The 27035-nt window shown below is 42.1% G+C and overlaps 1 protein-coding gene across 3 annotated transcripts in view; it reads left to right on the top strand.

The window, feature by feature from the left end:
* Positions 1-12698: 12698 nt before the first annotated feature.
* The window catches only part of kcnd1 (potassium voltage-gated channel, Shal-related subfamily, member 1), a 39885-nt gene continuing 25548 nt past the window's right edge, over positions 12699-27035 (top strand). For 2 of the 3 annotated variants that reach the window (XM_048242221.1, XM_048242223.1), the window contains exons 1-2: positions 12699-12899; positions 14178-16194. In XM_048242221.1, coding sequence (XP_048098178.1) covers positions 15080-16194 — 1115 coding nt within the window. In that variant the 5' untranslated portion in view covers positions 12699-12899; positions 14178-15079. The remainder of the gene's footprint in view (positions 12900-14177; positions 16195-27035) is intronic. The other variant, XM_048242222.1, reaches the window with a different exon arrangement.

Below are 27035 nucleotides of genomic sequence, written 5' to 3'. Positions count from 1 at the left end.
AAGAAAGGCTGAGTTGCCAAACTCAGACATGATGATGAAAGGGATATGGAGAGCTCTGTTGTCAGACAGAGAAGGAGAGAGAGAGAGAGGGAGACTCAAACCTAGCCGTCATTGAATGCCATGCTATTGATTTCACAGGAAGATGTACCAACAATGTTTTTTTTTCTTGTATATATTTTTTATGCCAATTGATCATGTCACTGCTCGAGTGTGTTTTCAGCAGGAAATGTAATGACATGATTGAAAAATTGATCAACCAATGAAACATGCACTCTCTCTCTCTCTCTCTCTCTCTCTCACACACACACACACACACACACACACACACACACACACACACACACACACACGTCTGATGCAACACTAAGACTAAAAGTATATGGCAAATAGAGTATGGAGGATAAAAGACAGGTGATAATTGCCAGTATTGTTGGACAGGAAGAAAATGATGGGGGACGAAAGGAGAAGATCAGGTTAATGAAATGGAAAGCGGCTCACAGGATTTGACTGTCTGAGGACGAACCTGCAGTGACACTCATATAATGGACTTGTCAGAGGTGTACTCCAAAACAAAATGGAGCCGGGGCCAGGTGTACCTCTCAAATTGCCCCCATGGCGCAGTCTGATCCGCCCCGCAAGCTCCACCAAGGCCCTGAGTATAGGCTCGTCTGAGAATGCCACGGAATATAATGAAGTTTTTTTTTTAACGTCAACTGCCATCCTGTTCCTTTCAGTGTGTCTGACATGTCGTGGTCATTGTGGCTGACTCTGTGTCGTAACACAGCAATGTCTGCACTCGCTTGTCATTTTTTGAAACAGGTCAGGGAACTCTAATGTATTGTTCAACTTTAGAAATAAGAGGAGTGCGGTCTATGAATAACCGGCACGTTGTGTTGAACAGCTGTCAGAAACAATCTCATAATTGGGGCTTGTTTTCTCTGAACGAATGATCTCCAATGGTTGATTTACTTCAAGCTCAGAGCAGAACAGTTGTTCAGGATTTTGTTGTTTGTATGAAACAAATATGTTGTCTTTGTTAAAGTGAAGTTCAACTCAGTGGTTAGACCGTAAGAAATATGCCTGTAGAGGAAACAGAAGGCAGTTAGGTTAGTTGAACATAGGCCTATTCTGTAATATAGTCACTTACTGATAAATGATGTTGCATGATTTATTCCCTGTGCTATGTCAAGCTAACTCGAAAATAGTTACGTACAGGAAAACACATTGGTCTTCACATTTCACCAAGATTAATAATACACGAGTAACAGTTGAACCATTCATCACTGTCAGTAGAAGCAGGTAAAGAGAATTCAACCATCACATATACAAATACACTGAGCCCTAAAGGAAGAGAACATTGTCAAGGCTTATCCATAAACTAATAGAATTGCTAAGCCAGTATCAAAGATGCTCTCTCTAGCCCTTGCTTCACTTGCATTCATTTCACTGTTGTAGACACAGAAATGCCCCGGTACCCTAAAGCCCTGCATTGATGTTCTGTTTGGTGCATAAAAACGACTGAGGAGAAATATAGTCGGAAATAAAATAGAGTGGCCATTAACAAAAGGCAATCTATCTGGTAATAGAAATCATTATAGAAGCATCATGAATAAATAATGTGTCCTCTTTCCTTTCCTTGTATTTGTGCATCTGCCACAATATCTCTTTCCATCTCTTTCTTTCTCTCTTTCCCACTCTATTTTCTCCTTCTCCTATCCCTCTATCACCCTCTCAGGACTCTGGTCTCTTGTCATGGTTCTAGTGAAGAAGGGGGAACCGGGATACTTAATTGAAATCTAATCAAGTCGATGGGGAAATCAGGGAGAACTTGTTATCCTGAATGACTAAAGGGTGGGTTCCTGAGAGAGGGAAGAGAGAGGGAGAAAGAGAGAATGAGGGAGTGATTATTCTCCTTCACTGCATGGGGTGCAGAGTGACTCATTTCCACAGCTAAAGAAAAATGAACCATTAGTCTGGAGAAAAATATAACATTCCATGATGTTTGTGGAGGGCTTGGGAAAACCAGGGACTGAGCCAAGGGATACACTATGCATCAGCCCAAACAAGAAGTCTAGCTGCCATGATGGGTTTTAATGAATTTGCTGCACATGGGCCTAGGCGCCTGACGACTTGAAAAAGATTGTATTAAACTGTCAACAAGAACTAGTATAGAAAATCCAACTAGTACATCCATGTTCAATTATGCGGTTCACATTTGTTTTGCCCATGCAGCTTTTAGGACATCCACAGTTTCAAATAAATGCTCATTATTGCAATGTTTTAAAACTAGGAATATAATTCTTCCATTAATTCTTTAGAAATCGACTAGTCTGCCAAAGTGACTAAATGAACAACCTCTAAAACAACAAATGTTCTTAATTACTTTCACAAGTATAATTTGGAGATAGCCTTTTAGCTGGTCTTGTTTTTCATTTTGTCAAAAAAGTTGCTGTTACTTTAAAAGACCAGTATGTACTTATGTTACTTCTGAGTATTTTTCCAGAACAATAAAATGCAGGGCCTACAGCCTAAAAAGCTAAACATTAGCTAAACATATCATTCTAGATACAGTCTCAACTCACCTCCCATTTAACGTCATGGCAACATCCAACATCACTCAAACCCCAGAGAGAGAGAAACAGAGAGAAGTGTTTATGGTGCTTATTGAAGCTTATACTGTATACAATGAGATTATTCAGCATGATAAGAAGATTTTTTTAGATATTAATTTCATGCTGAAATGTATTCAAGTCAAGCCTATGAGACTAAGTTCTGGGAAAGCTTCAATTGTAGCCTTGGGTTTAGAGTTTAGAGCAGGGGTGTCAGAGATACAGTACGGCTCACGGGCCAGACCTGGCCTGGCAGCAGGTTTCATATGACCCCCCGAGATGTTTTGAGTAGAAAGGGAAAATGTTTTTAAAAATTAGATATTTATATCCAGTTGTTATCAACTATGTGTAGTAGGCTAAGCAACCATCCTTAGGAAGATGCAAAATAGGAAAAAAGTGGTTTGTTGCACAGCTAATTACAGATGTTGGCATAGCCATAAGCTCTCCTTGCTGATAAAACAATAAAGAGATTTACATGAAAGGTAAGGGTATTTCAAGATAGAAAAAGCAGTATACTGTATGGCAGCAGTACATGATGAACCTGTGTGCATTGTTTGCTCATTAGTGGGTGTGGTAAAGGAGTAGGCTATATCATCAAGAAACCATATTACCCTTGCAGAAAAATGAAAATGACCATGAGAATGACCATAACAATGAGGGCCTCTACGAAGTCTTATTCCAACAAATCAGGTCCACTACATAATATGAGTCTGATACTCCTGGCTTAGAGGGTAGATGATCATATTTACATTCATATTGTCACTTAAGCCATAACTGGAGGCTGTGTTGTTCCGAATTCCACTGAAATGTATGTCTATAACAACAGATTATATCCTAATTCAAATTTTAAAAGGCTGGAAAATGTCTACATATGTAAGCATAACAGAGGACATCTTTCCTTTGTCCCTTGGGTTATTCTGCAATTTTAAAATTAAAAAAACTTTATAGGATTCTGAACTTTACCCTCCCAGGACCAATGCAATAATTGCATTTTTGGCCTCCTTTTCTAGAGTTGAAACTGAAGGACTGTTTGCTATCTGTGAGACTGTATCTCACAGCTTCAAGATGTGAGATACAGTCCTGGTTTAGAGGGTAGATGCAATAATTGCATTTTTGGCTTCCTTTTCTAGAGTTGAAACTGAAGGACTGTTTGTTATCTGCATCTCACAGCTTTAAGAGGTGAGATAACTCCTGGTTTAGAGGGTAGATGATCATTCACATTGTCACTTAAGCCATGACTGATTACTGGAGGCTGTGTTGTTCCCAATTCCACTGAAATGCATAATAACAGATTATATCCTAATTCAAATTGTAAAAGGTTGGAAAATGTCGACATATTTAAGCATAACAGAGAACATCTTTCCTTTGTGCCTTAGTTCTGCAATTTTAATTCAAAAAACTTTATAGGATTCTGAACTTTAACCTCCAAGGACCAGAGCCGGACAATAACGGAGTACATTTACTTGAGTACAGTACTTGAGTACAATTTTGAGGGATCTGTACTTTACTCGAGTATCATTTTTGGGGAGTACTCATGACTTTACTCAAGGACATTTGAGAGGCAAATATTGTACTCTTTACTCCACTACATGTCTATCCATAACCGTGAGTACCCGTTACTTCTAAAAAAAAAAAAAAAAAAAAAAAAAATATTGGAAACCCTCAATTTGTTGTTTCCCTCTCAAACGTGATTGGATTGTGCAGGCACCAATGATTGGGACAGCCTATCAGCAATCACCTTCAGCTTTCCGCCAAAGTCAACTCCATGGTCAGATTTAGATAAGAGACGAAACCATGGACGAAACAATGGATGAAGATGCAGCAGGTTACTGGATGCCAGGAATTTGCCAACCCGTGGCCCCACCTCGCCAGAATATTTCAATTTGCTGAACAAGTTAATAATAGTTTTTGCTTCAAGTGTTTCAATTACAAAATAGTCTTTTGTATTTGAAATATATATTTTAAATACATGTATTAGAAATACCGCCCATCCCTGGCAACATGGTAAAAAGATGGAAATGACTTGATTTTACTTTCAATTCCTTTTACATTCTCCAAGGTATTAACATTAACATTTTTTATAACTCAATGTAGGACGTTTCTGTACATAAATGTAAGCACTGTGGCAGTAGTAATGCAATATTTAGAAAATGTACTCTTGTACTCTTGATACTCAAGTACTTTTAAAAACAAGTACTTCAGTACTTTTACTTAAGTGGACATCTGACTGTTGTACTTTTACTTGTACTTGAGGAAAATTTAGCCAGGGGTATCTGTACTTTTACTCAAGTAATGAAGCTGTGTACTCTGTCCGCCTCTGCCAAGGACCAATGCAATAATTGCATTTTTAGCTTCCTTTTCTAGAGTTGAAACTGAAGGACTGTTTGTTATCTGTGAGACTGTATCTCACAGCTTCAAAGTGTGTGTGTGTGTGTGTGTGTGTGTGTGTGTGTGTGTGTGTGTGTGTGTGTGTGCGTGCGTGCGTGCGCGTGTGTGCGTGCGTGTGTGTGACGTGTGGAACTGGCTCTTGACTGGCACTAATAGAGACTACTGACCTTGCTGATGAAGTGGCTCTCGGGGGAAGCAAGAATTAGACTCACTCATAAAAATGTCTCTTCCTCTGAGCTCCTCTCTCAAAAATAAAACATAAGATTCATGCACTGTTGTTTCGTTAATTTAATGACTGCACACATGTTCAATCATACTGTACATTCCACTGCTTTGCAGTATGACCTTAAGTATATTCTAAGTCCCCAGTGCTGTCTGCATTGTTTTTTTTTTTATTTTCAGGTAAGCAAAGTTCCCATATAGGGCTCTTAATGTTTAATGGCAACGTGATGTGCATCGTGCTAAAACATGCTAACAGACATAACATGTTTTACAATGATCTCGATTTGTGCAATATTTCTCTCGAGAAGTACAACACGTGCTTCCATAGGGTAGTGCACAGTGGTGGGGACAGGTGCCCTAAATCACTAATTAGACACTGACTAGCCTATTTAAGGCACACAGGAACAGTCAGCCTGCAGTGCTGTGAGTGCAGCAGCAGAGTCTTCCTGCTCTCCATGCCACTGTAGACAGACGCTTTACCACTGCTGTGGGCCGCTGCGAAATCTACTCCCAGTGAAATAATGCAAAAGCCTTCTAGTGGAGGGTGACACCAGGGTCAGGCATTAAGGCACAGGCTTCAGCATGTTAGCAGTGGCTATTTTGGGGCCCAAGAAGTTTGTTTCCTTAAGGTCGGTTTTGATCATGCAAAAGTATGGCCAATCAGCAAAAGGTTCTGGACTGGTAACTTTGGTCATTAGTCATGTAACATTTTCACCACACGTAATGTATTCATATTTTAATGCCAAAACGGAGCACAATGACAAAATATGTCAGCAGTCATTGAGATCCCACTCAGGATAAGTGATTTAGTTGTTTAGTTTCAGTCATTCATGCTAATCCATTTGAGGTTCTTGGGAAAACTTGTGTTGTGTTATTATAAGAGGGAGAGTCTTCCTCTAGCCTAGAGTTAATATGGTGAAATTAGGTGTTTAGCAAAACAAAAGTTAATTTGAAGTAGCATACTTCTTTGAGCTCTTCCATGCTAGCATGTATTTGTCAGCAGGCTATCATGTTTGTAAGACTTGATGTGGAGATCAGGAGTGCGTTTTGTAAGTGGCGCAGGCTGCCATAAATGATATTAATGACCACTCAGTCATCAGTGGGCTAAATTAGCCACCAAAACATTCCAGGCACCTGACTCTTTGATGAAAGATAGAGAGGGTCAGAACTACTTCCAAGCAGTAGACCACACTGGGTCGCATTAAGCATGGAGAATCCATACAAATACATCATTCAGTGTTACTGTCACATCATCTGTAGATATTTGTTATCATATGAGCCAATGGTTCTGTCCCATATATCCTGAAGGGAAGAATACAATAATATATCTTATTCCTAGCAGGCAATGTGTCTAGAAAGCTGAGGTATAACTTGGCAGTTGTCATATAAATGGGCTAGTGTTTTTGCTGGTTGTCCTCCCAGAGGATGAGTCGATTTGGGAGGTTGTGTGCTGAATTTTAAGGGGACTGTCATATGCGATTTCAACCACTCTGCTCCACTTCATATTTAAACACTCTTAACTCGTATGTTTTGGGGCAGAATCCTTGTGGCCTTTTCATGTAAAATTAAATTATGGCTCACCCATACACCCATACACCACATTTTTCACTGAAGAAGGTAGTTGCTTCTTAAAACAACAGGGGACTTGGCAGTGGAATTTAGGTTTTAGGTCATCATACCCTCATCCATTTCTCTCAGATGTCAGGCTACTCAGGTGGTGTTATATTTGGCCATTTAGGTGGACAAAACATCTCTTATTGATTTTTAAAAAGGAAACATCATAATTTTAAGCGAGATCCTGAGCTGCAGTAGGCTACACTTGGGATTTTCCCGTGCCAGCAACCTTTTTACCACCAAACTTTTTCCACAGTGTTTTCTCACGTATGCTAATATTGGGGATAATGCATAGATTAGGTTTATGATGAAAAATGTGCGCCAATGCCATTAACTGCTTGAACTGAGAATTCTTTCTTACAGTAAGTGCTCTATGACAATGACATTATTAAAGACACTGACTAAATTAAAGTGGAATGAGGTTTGGTTTAGCTCATCAGTAAAGGGTCATGGCTCATAAAGATTTTGTCCTCTCCTGGTAAATGCCCTTGCTGTGGTTGTGTGAAGTGTCTGTTAATGCAGTGAATGGCTTTTGTCTTTTGGTGTGGACCAGTCTGACGTGTAGCAGTGAGGTGAGATTTTAGTAAGGCTTTTTACACATTCTCTTAAATCATTCATAATAAAGAATTTGATAAATTAATTATGATACAGACACTACAAGCTACACCTATAGTGACTAACATGTCAGGTACTCAAATGTCTCATCTTGCTAGTGTTGCTAGAGTTTATGTAATGAACCCATATAATAATGTTTTGAATCGTTGTTTTTTACCAAGAAGCCATAAAAATTATGCCATGCTAAGCATATGTAATATTTAAGCATATGGCGTGGCAAATATGACTTCTCATAAATAATTTGTCTGCTGCTCATTCAGTGCATGCTCGGTCTCACACACGGGTCACCAGAACTGCAGAATGCTTCCGAATGCTTAATAGATGGAAGTAACATGAGTTCATGATACAGAAGTGTTCTGGAGTGAAACAGCCTAAATGTAATTACTTCTGCCTTTTATACACATGTCTATACCATAACATAACATAGACTTTTACATAATTGTGTTTGCATGAAATGCATGCATGTAGGCTAATGCACACACCAGAGACCAAAATTAATGAAATTGTGATAGTCTGTTATTTCTTTAAGATCTCAGGATCAACATGTGAGTGTTTTTTGTGTTGTAGAGCTGTGGTCGTGAAGGCGATGTGAGCTGACTCCTTGTGATTGAGTTAAAGGCAATAGTGGGACCCAGCCACCAGTGTCCCAGGAGGAGAGAGAGAGGAAGAGAGAGAGAGAGAGGGCAAGGAAGAGAGAGAGCACAGGAAGTGAGAAGAGCTCAGTGACAAGGGCAAAAGCCCTAACCCGACTCTAGCCGTACCTCACCACGAAAAAAGCAGGTCACCTCAGCGGATGATGTGCCCATCAAAATGGGTGGGAGGTGGGGGGTTGCGTTGCTTTCATATAATCATTTTCTCTTAGTGGCACCTTTTTTCTCTACCCCACCACATACACCCTGTCATGTTTCCATTCCACGTCTTTCTCCCAGTGCCTGATCTTTTCAAATTCTTTAAATTATTATGACCGCCGCTAGTGAAGCTAGTGAAGCGGTCATATAGAGATTGTCAAAGTTTTTTTTTTTTCCCCCCGTCATCTACTTCCTGAATTTTTGGTCAACGATACCCGGGACACCGAACCACCAGGGCACATGAAATTTGGTGGGTATGTAGCCCCACTAGACTTTTACGAAAAATTTTGTTTTCGATCCCCGGGGCCACTCTCTCCCCCAGCTGGGCCCCGAACCGCAAAAAGCAGTTTTTCCTAAATAACTACCTAAACCGTGGCACTGAGGATGAAGAATCTTTTATGGTATGTTGGTCTCAAGGGCCCACATCAACCTGGCCCATAATCACTCATTTGTGATTTGCACCCCCCCGGTAAAAATGAAAATGCAATATTATTCTGCTTTAATCGCCCTATCTTCAGTTAAGATGTTCAGAACTGCACCAAATTGTATGTGTATGATTGACCTGGCATTCTCTGGGGGTATGCCAAGTTTCGTAGAATTTCATCCATGGGGGGTCTAAAAAAATGAGGTTATGTGTACATTTAGTGACTGTACACTCATTGGCCTGTGGATGGCGGTGCACACATATACACATGCACACACACACAGGCACCCACATACTATCGGTATTAGAACAGCCGATACATAATTACAAATTCAGTAGGATTAAAAGAAAGCCAAAATAAATATTCATCATCATCATCATGGCTGCATTTCCAGTATTGGCGATAAGTAGTCGTTTGTCCACTAGATGGCGCATCGTTGCAGTGAGACGTAATTTTGTTGGAAGTTAAAAGTAGGTTGGAAAAACAATGGACGCTTCCTACAAGGACTGTAGTTTACCACAGAGAACGTCTAATAAGGATAGGACGATGTTCACATGAAATGTAATTACCATTTCTTCTTGAAGCCGAAATAAATCTGAGGATGTTTATCGGACGTGCTTGGTTTTTACTGCAGGTACGTTAATCTTATAATATCAATAAGGACCTAGGTAATGTTACTGTTAGCGTTGGTTGAGTGATGGAGGCCAATTTGATTGATTGCATTTGTAGAAAACTATAAATGTGGTTTACGTGTGTGAAGTATCCAAACAATGACATCTTCATTTCATTATGGCTGCTTTAGCAACACCTTAAGCTACTGTGTAGTGGGTCCCATTTAGAAGTGGCTTCATTCGCGCTTTCCTTGACTCATGGAGCTGCGTGAATTTTATTACAACTTTTCGCCACGATATGGCAGTTTAAGTCCGCTTGATACTGTAAGGCGTGAGCCATTGGTTTCCAAAGGAGATTTTATTTGTGTCGCCAGCATAGCCTATTGACAATGTATGTTGTAAATAGGCCTACCTTATAAGCCTACCTGTAGCTTAGGGAAGCTAACAGCTTTCTATTAGGATCTAGTTTGTTAGTTACAGTTTTGTCATAACTCCCTGATGCATTTTTGCATTTAGAATAGCCAGAGCGTGGATATCTCAATCGGAAAATTAAACAATATCGGGTGCCTATGGACTAGGCTGGGTGAACCCAGCCTGATCTGCCCGCTATTTATTTTTTGATTTCATAAAAGATTGAGCTTGGTCTGGTGAAAGCCAGACTAGCCATGGACCTCAGTTACACAATGCAAGGGACCATGAATCAGCCTATATTTGCACGAACAATAACGGACAACAGCTCTTCAACTTTGGCCCGTTAAAATGTGTATGAACAGTCTAGCGACGCATTTTATCAAGGCCCATTTGGACATGTCAGTTATTTGCACCACTGGTTAGATGTAAAACAGCATTTCGTTTCAGACTACTGCTACTTAATTTGTGCATTAACAATAACGTTTCAGACTACTGTTACTTAATTTGTGCATTGACAATAAAGTATCACATGAACTAAAGATGAAAATCTTATGTAGAAGAAGAAACATTCACAAAAAATCCATCCATCCAAAAATGACATTTGTTTTTGATAGCTGTTGAAAACGGCATGGAACTGACAGAGATGTTTTTTGTTTATAAATAAATAAATAAATAAATAAATAAATAACATTATGCTGATACCTTTTGCTTTTCCCAAATACAATGTAGCCTACAGGTGTAAGTGACCTTTCATCAATCCAGTTGCAATGGATGAACTGTGATGAACTGCCCTACTTGTGATTGTTCAGAGATTTTAAAGGTTTTATAACAATGCTACATCTTCTTTGGCTATTCTACAATCTATTCACCTTTTCAGCACCAGTAGGCTACTTTCTGTGCAGCCGCACACACACACTCAGGCATGCCAAACAAGCATACACAAAAGTTTCAAGAGTGGGGGATGGAGTAAAATATGGAGACAAATTGAAGTGTGATTTCTTTTTGCGGAACGGATGTACAGGACTGAGCGGCGGTCATATTTTGTACCGCTATGCGGTACATCTAGTTAATACCTTTATACAGACTACAAAAAGTAGCATCTCTTTCCTCTCTGTACTTCAGTCAAACAAATACCTCATGTTGGAAAATAATATTGCATTGTTGATGCAGGTGATTCGCTGGCCAATGAATGGATAATGTGTACAGTCCACTGTGGTCAGATAAGTGACAATTCAGTAACGTAACAGCCCCCAAGCAAGGGACACTAAATTGCCAGTTCAACCTGCTTAGTTTCGTATGTGTTTGTTGATATGAAATTCTCCATTTGTCAGATTATTAAATAATGGATATTGATAGCTGAGCTTATGTAAAGACATCAACAAGACATCAAATACTCTTTTACCAAGAGGGGGAAGCTGTTCACCTGAGAAAGGTATTTTCTCAAAATCCCAGTCATGTAGTTACCACATTATTATCACACAGCAGCTCGTGACATGAGTTATGCAGATGATACAAAACAAAATTACACTAAGTTCAGCACCCTGCAGTCTTATAGATACAATGTTCATGTTTTAAAGAGAATACAATATTCCATTTTAAAATTCTTTTTTTTTACTAATTGCAAAGCTACAAACGCTACTGGGGGCAGTGCAGTATGAGGGTGCTCTGACACACTGAAGCACTACCAACACAACAGCATTGGAAGAAGGTGTGAGAGTGGAGGTGATGTGTTGGGAGAGCTAATAGATTGTTCTGATGGTTTCAAAGGGAAGCAGGTCAATATCTGATTGCGCTTGTCTGGGCTCCACATTGGAACTCACTGTAAATTATTGATAATGAGAATGAAACAGTCACACAGACAAAATCAAAGAGAACAGAGGGTCTTTGTGAGAGAACACTACTCTCTTAATGCTAAGCCTCTCTCCGTTTGTTTTATGTTCTTGTTTTTTTGTTGTTTCCTTTTGGAAAATTGGAATCCATTTTCATCTAGGAGCAGACAGTATAAAACTGCAGTAAAAGTGTATCTGGATTCCATACTGTTGCATAATCCATATACTGTAGACTCATTCATAACTTCTGTTTGCATGTTTCTGGTTGTGAGTGATGTCATCCGGTGGCTGTAAATGGCAGATGAATGAGTGCAAGACTGCTGAATTCAGCTTTTATCCGCATGAATAATTCAGAGAAGCAGAGCAAATATTCAGCACTGGCTTGTGATTTTTATCCCCCTTAAATGAGAAATTTCCCCCAAGATGATGATCAGTGGGGAGACCCTGATTTTACTTTATTTGTCCACAGTAAAAAAGAAACAAATGCTGCGCCAAGCCAATGAATCTCCTCTCACTTCCGCCACCTTTAACTCTGGATTCTGAGGTGGTGGAAGCAAACGTCACACCATCTCCACTAAGTGCTTTTGGAATGGCCAGTCAATCTTGTTTTATTTTTTTTTTCTGTTTGCTATTAGAGCCTGTAGACATTTTTAAATTCCCCTCAGTGTAGATTGTTCTTCTTCCCTCTTTCTTTCCACATCCAGGATGCAAGAAAATAGCCAGGCAGATGTGTTACTCATGTGTCACAGCTTAATGTGTCTATTAAAAATAAGCTGAGTCAAACTTGAAATAAGACACGTGCGTTTTGCATGCAAAGTACCCAGTTCAGTCCGTTGAGGACTTTCCTAGACTGAACAGAACATCATCATCGCTGTCGTTATTTCATTCCAGGCTAATGTAGGATGTAATGCATTGTTGAGAGATCTTAAGCACTATTGTGCATTTATGAGAGACAGAAAGAGACAGAGTGAGAGAGAGTGCAAGAGAGAGAGAGAGGGAGAGAGAGAGAGAGAGAGAAAAGGGTGGTGGGTTGAGCAAGCAAATGAGAGGGAGAGAGAGGGAGAGCGAGCGCAGGCACAGAACAGGAGGAGGAGGAGGAGGAGAGAGAGAGAAACAGAGAGAGAGTGAGAGAGAGAGGGAGAGAGAGAGTGGAGAGCTGCCAGGACTAAGCATTACAATCACTCCTGTACTATCCTGTATCCGATATGGTTGGACTGCAGCAGAGGGGCTCCTGCATACCTGTTCACCGGGCGCTCATTTTTTACCCTTCCCTCTCCCCGCGGCACACCGGACCCTACGCCCTCGTCTCCTCCAGCTAGGATGGAAGGTAACTCATATTTTATCAAGACATAAATGGAGCGTTAGAGCGTTCAAGTGAAGCCAAAGTGTACTGAGAATGTCTCACATTCACAAGTTCATTGCTTTTAGAGTACTCTTTAAAGACTGCCAGCTTGTTGTGTGCATTTGCTGATTTGTTCACTTGGTGGACTGGTCTTGATTTGAATTTGTCAGGGTTTATTTCTAGGGATTTGAGTGAAAGAGCTGTCTTAACCTCTTTCATGATACAACATGAAGAATTTAGAGGAGGTTTGGTCTGAAGTGGAAATATAATTTAGTGGAGTTAGCCTACACCTTGAAATCACAAGAAGACAGTGTGGGACATACAATGCATGCTGTGCCTCTGCTGTGGGAACAAAACTTTGTTAACGACAGGTTAGTCTGTGGTTATGCTCTTTGTTTTAATTTGTGGTGTGCAGTTTGAAAATAATGTTATTGTCCTCTGGAGCAGGAAGTAGTGGATAATGTAGTATTGATTATCTGATCTGGAATGCATGTTGTGTCCTTGCACAGTTGCTATGCGTCTGGGCTGGGTCACCTGCCTTTTGTTCATGTTCAGTATTCTCGGTGTTGGGACTTGTTGTCACAGATACGAGTTGTGATGTAGACTGCACCAGTAGCCTTACTGCATGTGCATGGACTTCCATTGACTGAACCTCCGTGGGATGTTCTGGTGAACGCACCATCTACATGTAGCCTGTCCTGTTTATTGGAGAGCAACAGGGCAGATATACAGAGATCTGTTGTGCGAACCAGACATAAATTAATTTCTCTGTTTGATTTGCTTGATGGTTGACATACAGCCCGTGTACTGTGTACAATTTTTGTTCACATGGAGCACTTTCACATTTTGCTGTGAGTAAATTTGTTGGAGGTTTACAGATTGTGTCGATGAGCATCAAACATGCTCTCTACTGTTGATGAATGTTTGGTAGAACAGGCTCTGAAAATGCAATTTAAAGAAATGTGCCAGTGGTGTTAAATTATACACATTTTGTGTACATAACCTTGGATCATATCCCTGGCAGTTTTCCTTGTATTAAAGAGAAAGTGTCACTCAAAAGGTGCTCTGTCTGCCTTTGCATATGGCACTCTTTCATTCCATACACACAATGTGCTTCTAAAACAGTCAGACGAGCAGGCAATGGAATTTCTGTATTTCTTAATGCCTCCCACTCTTACGCAGTCTGAGTGGCTCAGATAGACCTTCAAGTGCGCTGCTACTGCTGCAGAGCATCTAAGTTCCCTGTGTTGTCTGTTTTGACAGGTTTGTAAAGAGATGACCATACAAGGAATGCAGGAGGACCTACGGCCCGAAAGTGCACCATTCGCAAGCCCCTATTAGAAAAGCCTGAAACTGAGTAGACGCGACAGACTGGACTAAGTGCTAACGCTCCAGTCAAAGAGAGGAAGAGAGTATATCAGACACTCATAATCAAAGCTGGAGAGCTGTGCTTAGAGGGAGGGGAGCGAGGAAAGAGAGAGAGCAAGTGAGAGAGAGAGTGAAAGCACGAGGAGGAGAAGCAAAAGAAGGAAAAATGTGTCTATCCTGCAACTTTTGAGAGCATCAACACAATATAATAAGTATTTGAAACACCACAGAGCAGCAACAAATCTGTCTTCCGAGAGGGGAGCCAGTCAGTGAGGGCCAGACGCATTAACGCCATGTCTGGAAAGCTTCTGTGAGCGCCACTAAGAGGACATACATTAATGATACAGTGACAGGTACAGGTACAGGTTTTGTACAGGTCCATTGTTGGATACATGTTTTTATTTTCTTTTTGTGGTCATCTTAGATTTTTTTTTTTCTTGAAAAGCTAATGGCTTGACTTTTGAACTTGTTCTCCAGTTGTTTGCCCATGACCTTTTTCTTCGACGATGGAAACTCAGACCCCTGCTCCTCACACTCTCTTCTCTTGCTACAAATGTCCATTCTCAGGTAAAATGAGTGGACTGGGACACTGAGACGGCGCTCAAAAAAAAAAAAAAGAAAAAAAAACACTAGCAAAGCCTGTTGTTCGGAAGCCAGCTGTTCGAATGATTATTGTGGAAGTACCATTCCTTTTCCTCCTGATCCGAAAAGGTTCACAAACAACCCCTCAGGGCCCCCCGCCACTGTTTCCCTTTATCTGTCCGTGTCTATAACAAGCTACAAATTGCTAAGCAAAAATGGCCGCTGGAGTGGCAACATGGCTCCCCTTTGCCCGGGCAGCAGCGGTGGGCTGGCTGCCCTTGGCAAAGAAGACCATGCCCAAGCCTCCCATAGACAAAAAGAGCCGCAGCGACGAAATCCTTTTTGTAAACGTTAGCGGACTCCGCTTCCAGACGTGGAAAAACACGCTCGACCGATATCCCGACACTCTGCTAGGCAGTTCGGAGAAGGAATTCTTCTACAATGAGGACACTCAGGAATATTTCTTCGACAGGGACCCTGAAATGTTTCGCCATGTACTTAACTTTTACCGAACAGGCAAGCTGCACTACCCACGCCACGAGTGCATTCAGGCCTTCGACGAGGAGTTGGCCTTTTACGGCATCGTGCCTGAGATTATCGGGGACTGCTGCATGGAAGAGTACCGTGATCGCAAGAAGGAGAACCAGGAGCGCTTGGCGGAGGACAATGAGGCGGGGGAAGGGGGAGACGCTCCGCTGCCCCCGAACAGCACCTCTCGTGAGAGGCTGTGGCGGGCCTTCGAGAACCCCCACACAAGCACCATGGCTCTGGTTTTCTACTACGTCACAGGTTTCTTCATCGCCGTGTCTGTCATAGCCAACGTGGTGGAGACGGTCCCCTGCCGGCCAATTAAGGGCACGGTAAAGGACCTGCCGTGCGGTGAAAAGTACTCCCTGGCCTTCTTTTGTATGGACACAGCCTGCGTGCTAATCTTCACCTTCGAGTACCTGATGCGGCTGTTCGCCGCACCGAGCCGCTGCAAGTTCATGCGCTCAGTGATGAGCGTCATCGACGTGGTGGCCATCATGCCCTACTACATCGGGCTGATCATGCCGGAGAACGAGGACGTGAGCGGCGCCTTCGTCACGCTGCGCGTCTTCCGCGTCTTCCGCATCTTCAAGTTCTCGCGCCACTCGCAGGGCCTGCGGATCCTGGGCTACACGCTGAAGAGCTGCGCCTCGGAGCTGGGCTTCCTCCTCTTCTCCCTCACCATGGCCATCATCATCTTCGCCACCGTCATGTTCTACGCCGAGAAAGGCACCAAGGGCACCAATTTCACCAGCATCCCAGCAGCCTTCTGGTACACCATCGTTACCATGACGACTCTAGGGTAAGTCAGCCACCATCTCTTCTCTGTTTTGACTGTTAATGGATCGTGAAGCTTCTCTTGGTCACAGGCTTTTGCTTTAGCTCAGCTAAATCTGTGCTCCTAATGTAATAATGTCAGACACATTCGCTTTTATGTGAGATTGAGTGTTATGTACATTCTTTTATGAACATTAGCCACTTAAATGGTTGTAGTCTGACTGAGCGGTTTTTGCATTTGTCACACGTTCTGCCCACGGTTCCACTGTGCTCACACCTCAGAGCCATTTATGGTTTACACTCAGTGGGTGCGTAATTGCACTCCTAATGGCATTCTGGGTGATGGTGTAGTGAACATGAGAAGAACAGTGCAGAACAGGTGCCGGCACTCTCACTGCACATAATTCCTATGAATGCAGATGAGTACAGTACGAGAATGTGAGTCGGTATTTCGTGTCAGTTTTCAGTTTCAGGTAAACCACAACAATAGAGCAGTACAAAAACTCTAAAAATTAGGTTTCAGGATTCAGGTTTCAGGACTCAAGTCATAGTTGAATACTCAAAGCTACAAAGCAAGGAAGATGGAAGATGAGCTAAACGGAAAGAGAGAACCATGATAACAAACTGCACAACTGCCATAAAAATGACCTCCATTATCCCAAAGCCAATTAAAAATGTTTAGATGCCAGTCCAGCAGCATGCTATAGTGGGGTCGTAAAGAGAAGCCCATAATGGGCATTCCTATAACAAGGTTTGGTCGGCAGGATGACTGTGGGCGTCTGCCGAGCACGCTCAGTGCAGCCACACAGAGACAAACACAGAGGTCTGTCTAGTTTCTCAGACTTCGCCCTGCTCATTATCTCCTGAATCATCCCGCTTGTTTTTAGAAGATAGCAATCCCCCAGTCCATTAAACACAAATCAGTATGTGTCCAGTGTCTAAATGCATGCCTTCCACAGAAAGCTCTCCTTTTCCTTCTTTATCTACTCTGTGTATTGGGGATCTGACCTTGGTATGGTTGTACTGTATCTTGGGGTTTGAGTCGATATTATTTTAGGCATAGCGAAGAAGGGCTCAAGGAGATGCATGTGCATGTCCGACAGCACAAACACATACATGCAAATGTAACAACCTACTCATTTTCTTGGGTTGGATCTGAAGTCTTGAAGCGAGGCGAATTAAATGAGCATGCGCCCGGTCTTGAAATTAAGAAGAAACGTGGGAGTTTTAATTTGTCGTGCTGCCACGAATCGTGACAGACGCCTCTGGATGCCACTGCTGTGAGTGTGGAACTTCCACGGCAAGCTCCACTGCCGAGGCAACACTGAGAGTATGACTCGTCATAAGACACGTCCGTTGGGTCCACTGAAGCACGGCCATCTTGCAGCCTCATGGCATGGGGAGGAGAGGAGAGGGGAGGGGAGGGGAGGGGAAAAATGAGCTGTGTCCAACTGAGCCAGGAATTCATGTTTTACTGATACAGCATGATGGCTCTCTATTTGATTGATTAAGGTGGAGCCTGGTTCAGAGTCCAGAGGAAACAATGGCTGTGCTGAGAGATGGGGTAAACAGAGGGAGCTCTTAGTCTTACTGTTTATATAATGTATATATAGCTTAGATGTTGAGCACCTTGATGTTTCTTTTGATATCCAGTAGGAGATGGAGAGAGAACAGAGTGGGGTTATAAAATAACTGTAATTGGTTTCCACTTCACTGTTGCTTGATGTATTATTTCAGCAAACACGCTATATGCATCCATTTGTATACAGGGGTTATGAGGCTATGGAGTATAATAGCTAGTGTTTTTTCTTTGATTCATGAGGGCAAGAATTATGGTCATATTGTGCTGTTGTCACAAAATAGGAGCTACGGTATTTCATCAGTTATAGCATATTTATGTACAACAGCAGTTTTGATCATCCATAAACAGAGACAATACTGATATACCACTGTGCATGGCTGTCAAAGTCTCATGACAAATTGGCTTGGCTTAAATATCAAATTCCCATTAATGTTAATAACAGCAATCTATTTTTTCTGAAGAGCTTAATCTGGTTGTACATTATGTAAATAGAAGAACATAGTAACATTTATCTTAATATTCCTGCATAGTATGAAAATGCTGAGAGCTTAATTTTAACATTAGTATCTGTTTTAGACAAAAAAAATCACATGGTTTGTGTAAGCACCTCTCATAAGGCAAAGATAAATGGAGACTGCTGCACAGGCCTGGGACATTCCAAGATGTAATGACATCATCCTCGCAACAAACACTATGTGAAAACATGAATGCTGTCCCCAAATCCCTTATTCTGCGGTCACTCTGCTATAAATCATCTAGGGAAAACTAAGGCAGTAAGAAGCAGAGCACATCTTTTGGATACATGTGTACAGATGGATAGCTTTGACAAGCAATGCCAGTGAACAAGCGCTTTTTGAAACGCACAGAGCATAACCACAGTAAGCTCCTCTTGGGTGAAATAGTGAGGTAAATGACAAGGTGGAATTTCAAAGCATTTTTTTTTATGAAATGTCATCTCATGGTCATGGATTTAGGTGCATGAGTTGGATGAGTTATTGAAGTTGTGTCAGCATTTCAAACCATGAAATTAAACAAATCCAGTGTTCATGGCATATATTCATATTCCGACCGCATTCTTCTCTGTGAAATTATGGAGGACGGTCATTCAATCAAGTTGTTAAGAGTTGGCCAAGGGATGGTGACATTTTTAATGTGCAAAGGTAACAGGATGAGGATGAGAGTCTTTGTCTTGCCAAACTGGTGACATTGTTGGTATAATCACCCTTTCTAGTAATAACTGCAGGGGCGCCCTAGGAAAAGTTCAAAACGTGTAAAAAAATGGATTTAAAATGATAACTCTCATTTCTTCACAGCTGGAGGGTTTTGGCACACAGCGTTTTGGGCCCAGGCGTAATGATGATGTTAGCAGTGGGGCCATCAGTTAAAACATCCGATCCCCTCCAAAAGTACTTGTAGTCCCACAAAGAGTTGCGAAGAACCTCATTATCCTCAGCTCTTCTGTCAGCAGGAATTCAGGGCCACCTCCGAAGAAGAGAAAAGGGAAATAATTATGAGGAGCAAATTATGAAATGCAAAGCTTCTGGTGGTGCTGTGGTGTAGGGAAATATACGCAGAAAGGGTGAGAGAGAGGAAGAGGAAGAGTGAGAAAGAGAAGAGAAAGAACATATTTTGCTTACAAGACTAATCCAATACTGCATGCATTCCATTCATGATGGCTTACATGCAGATAGGTGAATCGTGTAGAAAAACGTTATTACACAATTCTATTATGTGTATTTCAATTGCCATTTACATAAGTTTGGCTAGATAAAAAAGATAACTTGACAGAGTAATCCCATGTTGTTTCCATGCCTCTGTGATGAATGAATGATTCTAATGAATGAACACATATTATAATACATATATTTCTTTCCACGTTTTGTGCTGACCAGGAGCGACTAAATGCACTAATGGTTTAGCAGTCTCGTCGGCTGAAGAGCGACGGTCTCTTCGATGATGGCTTGTTAAACGTGCCGCTTTAGGCTTAGTGTGCAAAAAGATTGCGAGTAATGTATGCTGATCAAAGCAGAGCCGCCGAAGGCTCACCAGAGACTCCGCTCAATGAGTGCAAGATTCTATTTGCAATTACTTGACCTCGTCTCTGGCGGCAACTGACTAGAGCTCTCATTAATGGGACTTAATATCTACCTTTTTTTCCCTGCTACTCCCTGACCTTGGCCTATTCCCAGATAACTGGCCGAGCAAGTTAGCGAGGGCTTTTATGAGGTGTGTGATGGTGGTGTGTGTGTGTGTGTGTGTGTGTGTGTGTGTGTGTGTGTGTTTGGGGGCCATTGGAGTTAACAAGAATGCTTGAAAATCTTTTTTTTCTCTAGACAACAAATCGCTTTGCTTCTATTGCATCATTTGCTCCTCTCAGGAGTAGTGATCGCCTGTCACTAACCATCTGGAGGATTATGTAAGAATCTTGGGGAAGGGGGGGGGGGTAAAAAACACACTTGTCTGTCCTTGAACAATACAGTACAAGGCTCAGGGGACTTCATAACAACAGCCCTAAGCACAAATGTCACTGACACAATCTGATTATCTCATTTGAACGGCATCCGTTGCTTTGGGGTTAGAGAAGACCCGTTGCCCTCGCGCATCCGTTCCATAGTAAATCTGTGTGTGTGGTTGTGTGTGTGTGTGTGTGTGTGTGTGTGTGTGTGTGTGTGTGTGTGTGGGTGCCAATTCAGCCCTGGCGCATTGTTGAGTTATTTAACGCCTGAAATCGCCCCCGCTCGTTGCCATCAGGGCACTTTGTTAGCAGGGCAGCTTCCTCACCTGTTGTTGGAAGGATGCCATGGAGGGGACACTGGCAATAACATCTATTAAAATAAGTAGGAGGAACCTGCTGCAGTCTCCTTTAGATGACGAAGAATAGAGAACACCAAAAAAGGCCCCTGTGATTACACATGCAGGCAGGCTACACAGGCACGTAATTAAAGCGCTCTGTTCATGGAACTTATAGTATGCTGCGACAATTAGTTTCCACCATAATCTATGGAACTGGCTAAACCAGACATGATAGTGCTGCGTACATTCAAAAAAATTAGACCTGACTCTTATAAAACAATTTGATGGACTTTAGGAGAATAAAAAATAAAACATGTTTTGACTGAGTGTTGAGAGGCTCCTCCTCACACACTTAGCTATGTAAATGGCCGTCGGAGACCCCAAGAAGCACTTGCTGACCATAGAGAGAGCCTTGCGGCAGAGATCTGACTGCATGTAGCCTCAGGGGTCACGGACTTGGCTCCCTGGAAAGTGCCAGAGATTGATTTTTATCGCTGTCATTATCTTTGTTTATGGATGTCAGAGTATTGCCCTTACTAATGAAAGCGTAATGCCCCACTCTATGAAGACATTTCAGTTGGCCTTCGCCTATAATCATAGATCATAAAAGTATTTTTCAGGCGTGAGGTCTGAGATACTGGTCTAGTCATGAAGAGTGTTTATGTCACTGTACATAACGCATATAATCAAAACAGATAGACCAGGTTCTTTTGCCATGCTTTGGAACCTACCTTGTGTTTTCTTCTTGACTAATGTTTGTAGTTGTTGCTGCTTCACCTGTTTCTCCTCTATGTTATGTAAATACAGACCAAAACACTCCACCTCTCCACTAAACCACACTATTCAACCAATCACTTCATCTTCTTCCTACAGTATATGTGAATATAATTCACACCATAAATCTGTCTCACTTTTTTAAGCACCCCAAAATGACCCCATATTGTTTTTATTTACCCTATCTCTGTGTTTCATCCAGTTCTGTCACACATATCACATCTTGATGCATTCCATGCATGTAAGTTAAAGATGGGAATTCACCTAAGAGATGACACACCATGCACTAGGCAGGAACACACTATAAATTGCACCATTTTAAAAATACGGTGTTTGTCAGATCGAGTGTTGGCCCATTTTTCACCTAGACACTTTAAAGTCCATTTGTATACAAGTGCACAAAACAGCACGGTTGTAATTCATGCTTGTGCTGCCCAGCACACTGTACTGTATGCCGCTGCCGGACAATAACCGACAATCCATAATCTTTAAAGAAAAGCAGACAGTGGGCATTTTCTACAGTAACTGGATTTGTTGACCTGTGAAGGTTTTCAGAATGTTGCTTGACCAAAACAGATGGATGTGTCACCGCAACCTTGCTACTGGTATACATGTTATACAGTACTGTGTGTTGTAGTGGCATTTCCATTTAGCGTAGAGCTCCAAATCAGTTTGCACTACCACATCAAAGGATGTAAACACCTGTCCAAATACATAAAGATCATGTACTTAAACATTAAACACATTCAAACATTACATCACATTAAAACCTTCCAGAGTAGTACAGAGGTTCTACTGCACTTAGCTCCTGGAGTGTAACAGCCCATTGGACACATGTAGCAGGCATGTACTGTAGGTCCCTAGGCTCAGCGAGATGGAACTGATAGGGGAATAAAAGCAAGCCATGTGCTGCAGTTAACCTGGGGCTATTGCCTTGTCCTATCACAGCCCACAAGCCTCTCCTAAGAGTAAGTAAACAAGCAGCTTCTACCCACATGTCAGAAGGTCCTTCTGTGTTTATTCAAAGGTAGTGAATGACAGGGCTGAGCTCTTTTGAAGCATCATTCAGGTACGCTAACACCATCTTTTCATGGTTCACTCATTCAAAGTGGTGAACTTTCAAACGACCTAGCGAGAGGAAATGACCCAGGAGCTGGTCAGGGAATGACAGAGAGAGAGAGAGAGTGAGAACGAGCTAGAGAGAGAGTGCGAGAGCGAGTGCTTGATGTGGCACTCTGGCATTAATTGTTCCACTCTCGCTCTGTTGTACCTGGCACACTTGGTGGCTGCTGCTCAGCCGCGGTGACTTTTTTTGTTCCGTCTAAAAATAATTGGGCGGCTCTGCTCCGTCGGACGGCCCCTCGCTGTGGCCCGTCTGCGCGCTGGACCTGACCTATTTTGCCGGCTGAGGTGCGCGCGCACATGGCGGAGATGACAAAGCTGGTGTGTGTTTCTCTCCGCACCGAACTCCAGCCCCCCTCTCTCTGCGGTGCCCACACCTCTCCCGGCGGGACGGTAACGGGCAGACATGCCACCGCGCCAGCAACTTAAGCCCGACGTGTCTTCACCCCACAGTGGGGGGGGTGGAGTGACAGGAAACTCATAATCCACCAGGGCCTTCTCGCAATAATCTTTTATCCTCTTCGTATTCTTTCAGTGGTGTTATGAGTTTATAAGTGGCCTGACTTGGAAGCCTTGCTTGGAACGCCACTGACTTGGGCCGTTGCTATATTTCAGTAATACAGCTGTACTGTTAGAGCATAAAAGATAGGAAAGATGGAGCCATTAGAATGATGTATGGACATGTGTGAATTACGTAAGCAGTGCAAGATGGCAATACAGACTTGTGGTGCATTTAAACCCTATTTTGGCTGGATTCCTGTGGATAGGGAAGGTTTATAGCCATTGAAAGAGAAGAAAACTTTCAGCACAGTCATCCCTATGAAAAGGGCAGACAGCCAGGTCTGGGTCTGATATCCTGTGCCTCTGCACTGACCCCATACACAAACACACACACACACACACAAACGCACACTGACACGCACACGCAGACAGACACACACACTCACATAAACACACACTGACACACACAAACACACGCTTACTCATAGCCCATTAAAATAAAGACAGAATGTGACTTCCAATCGATGGGGCCCTGAGTCTCTGCACTGACCACCTGTCTGCCTGAGGCAGCCATGGAGGCATGCTCCTCAGGAGACGCCCTGCATACCGCCTCTCGTGCGTTCAATATTAGACCATCACGAGACTCCCAGCTCCCTGAATAGAGAGAAAGAGAGAGACATTAGGACATGGTCCCATGCTTCCCTGGCTCCATTATCTTCTGCTCCCCCTCCTTCTCTTCCTCCTCCTTCTCCTCCTCTTCCTCTGCTCATCTGCATCACTATGGCAATGGGATCATGGTTTCAACATCCGTTTAAAAACCTGATCCCTCTTCTCTCGAGTCTCCTCCACTACCACCCACTGACACTCTCCACCGCAGAGGAGAAGAAAGAGAGTTTTTTTCAAATGCTTTTGTCTTACAGACTCACAGTAGGAGAGCTTTATCGGCAAAGAAATGCCCCTGTTGATGTACTGTATATTACCTCTACCTTCGCCACTTTGTTTTGTTTTGTTATTTTTTTTTCCTTAAGTACTCTTAGCGTGTCCTGATGTGGGTTTTTTGTTGTTTTTGTATGCCCGGGAAGTGTTCGGTGAGGTTTTTTAGCCACAGAGATGAACATCAGCTGCCATCTTCACTGTGTCTAGTGACAGTGATATTTCATTTATGGCTCTTCTCTTATTTCCACCACATGTCACAATTCTTCCTGCCTTAGAATGGGTCAGAAAAAAAAAAAAAAGAAAAATGGGTGATTTATTGAGAGATCACTGATCGGACCGTCCAGCCCACACCGTGCCTCTCGCTCTTCCTCGGATGTCGAATCACCCTGGAAACGGCATTGTTCCTGTGATTTATGGCCCGACAAAAACGGGTCTGTTTCTGGAGGGGAAAGCAACTCAATGTCACTTTGAAAACGGAAGAAACAGAATATGATGCAGACCCTCTAATTTTAGAGGTTATGTCCACTCCAGGACCCCATGGGATATAGAATCTAGCTGATCACTACTGCACACCCAGATTGTCATTCGAAAGGCTAGGGAATTGCGCCTGGATTAAGTAATAGGTGACGTATTTTCTTGTCTATTGACATTTTTATTCTCTGGAGTTGCAGTTCATTGTACGATACAGTAACAGAGTAGAGACCTCATTCGTTGGGCCAGTGACCAACCAAGCAATGTCTATGCTTCAACTCTATTTGATGAAGGAGTTTTACCATCATAATTCATGCAGTGTTTTGGAGCTCTGGAGGAAAAACCTAGAAAAGAAAAATGTTAAACTTTGCTTTCAAGAGGAAATGGCTCTTTTTTCATGAGTTTTCACTCCTTTGGCCTGACACACACCCTGCCAGGGGAATAGATGCAGTCTGTTTCGAGAGAGGGAGACACATTTAAACAGAGTGTGTTAAATATATTGGCCTTTCAGGAATTCACCCAGGTTGATGAGCAGAATCAGTGTCCTCACGTCAGGAATAGAGAAGGTTGTTTTTTGAAAAAGTAAATAAAAAAAAACATACAAATTGCAAATTTATGTTTACCCTCCAATTATCGAAGTATTTAGCAGGTTCAGGATATTCCTCTACAAGCAGCAGTACATGGTCATTTGTGGCATGCTCCTGATTTTCGGTCATTACCATCCTAATGCACAATATGCAGGAGCATTTTATGTACAGCTGCTGTCATTTCTGGCAATAATCATTCAAGATGGCTTGGTTGTTGCGCCACCTCCATTTCCTGCCGCTACACAAAAGGGACAGCTAGCCTGGATGGGCCTCGGCAGTGATAGCAGTTTAATTCAAACCACTGAAGCATAAACACTGAAGCACTGAAGAGGGAGGGAGTGGGTGGGTGTGGTGGTGGAGGGGTGTGGGATGTGTGGGGGGGCAGTGTAGCATGCAGGCAGGAGAAATACTGAGTGCTCAATACTCCAACACAGTGTCCAGACTGTACCCTTCTGATTTATGTGCAAGCTGGTGATGAGGGCTTTTTCCAGTTTATGACATACAGTATTGGCGCTCGAAGCCCGCTCTTTTATAAGTGTGTGTTCGTTAAGCAAGCTATTAGTTATCTTACACAGGACTCCAACCATAGAACATACTGTAGAATGATAAAATGAAAAGATACACATACAGCCTTCAGAAATAGATGAGAGCATCTGGCTTACTATGCATCCTAGCAACAATTTGAGTCTATATCTGGGATAATAATAAGGTAATTAAATGACCCCCTCTCCCCTAACAACAATTATTTAATCTTTCCACATTGCAGTGTTTTCAAAATCCTAGTGAAAATACAACAGACCGGTGCGCTGAGGTGCAAAGCTGTGTTCATAGACTGAGCTGGAGAGTGCTGCTGAGCTGCTGGTGGAATATTTTACTGTGATTGCCGAGGGACAAAGGGGGCAGGTGGTGTAAACAATTGACTATCAAGAACTGGAAGAGGAACATGAAATCCCAATCCCCTCTCCTGAAAATTTGATGCACAGCCCATCAATAAGTAATTGCAAAATATTACACAGGCTTTATGAAGAGTCGTGAGACTGTTTGTTCTCGGCATGACACTGGATCCATGTCCCAAACACATATATTTTATAGCGTTTTACTGGAAAATGTGGCCAACTCTGGGCAGGAGATATGGAAGTAGAGGGTACTACTGTAGAATTTTATACGTGTGTCATATTGTGGGGCAGGGGTGCACAGTAATTCACACTGCGCATCATGTAAACGACCTTTCACTCCTCATTTAATTTGCTCTAAGTGTTATTTATTTGTATGTGTTATATCTTATTATCATTAAGTGCTACTCTGTCTTGACATATCTTTCCATCATATCTCTCTCCTCATTCCTACTGATCTTCTCATTATAGAAGCTAGCAATTTCTTCAATAAAGACATCATTTTTCAGACAATTAAATTTACTGCAATTTCATTTATTGCCGAAGAATAAATTTGCCTTAATGAGAAGACTTGATTGAATCTTAAACCCCCTTTTGAGAGAAAATTATCTTCACCCCCTCTGACAGTTCTTGACTCTAACAGGACACAGTCTACACATTAAATTGCTTTCCCCGGCAATATTCCAGCCCTTATTTCAACATCAATCAAGTAATGCTGAGCAATTCTTACATATCTCTTTCAAGGCAGGCTTAGAGTATTTCATATCAGAGTCAGACCATTCATAGTACGGCTGATGTCCAAAATCTGTGAGTCTTTGACACAAATGCATGCCACCACAACCCTACACCCCCTTTGGCCATTGACTAATTTCATTATGAGCTACAATCACCTCATTTAAAGTTATCCAATTCCCCCGTAACACTCTACTGTCCTCAACTTGAACACATCACCTTATCAATCTTACCTTACCTACCTAAAAGGCTATGATAAATAAATAAAGTGAGACAAAATGAGAACAGATTGCATTTCATGAATAAAATATAAAGTAATTTCCATCTTCAATCATGCAGGCCAACAAGATCCTTAGGACCCCCACCCCAACCTCTTTTTTCACTCCATCAAGTACACATGCATAAGCATCCAGCTCTCTCTCTCTCTCTCTCTCTATATATATATATATATATATATATATATATATATATATTT

Source organism: Alosa alosa, chromosome 4 (genome assembly GCF_017589495.1).
Source record: "Alosa alosa isolate M-15738 ecotype Scorff River chromosome 4, AALO_Geno_1.1, whole genome shotgun sequence".
Taxonomy (NCBI): domain Eukaryota; kingdom Metazoa; phylum Chordata; class Actinopteri; order Clupeiformes; family Clupeidae; genus Alosa; species Alosa alosa.
This window is presented reverse-complemented; position numbering and strand designations above follow the sequence as displayed.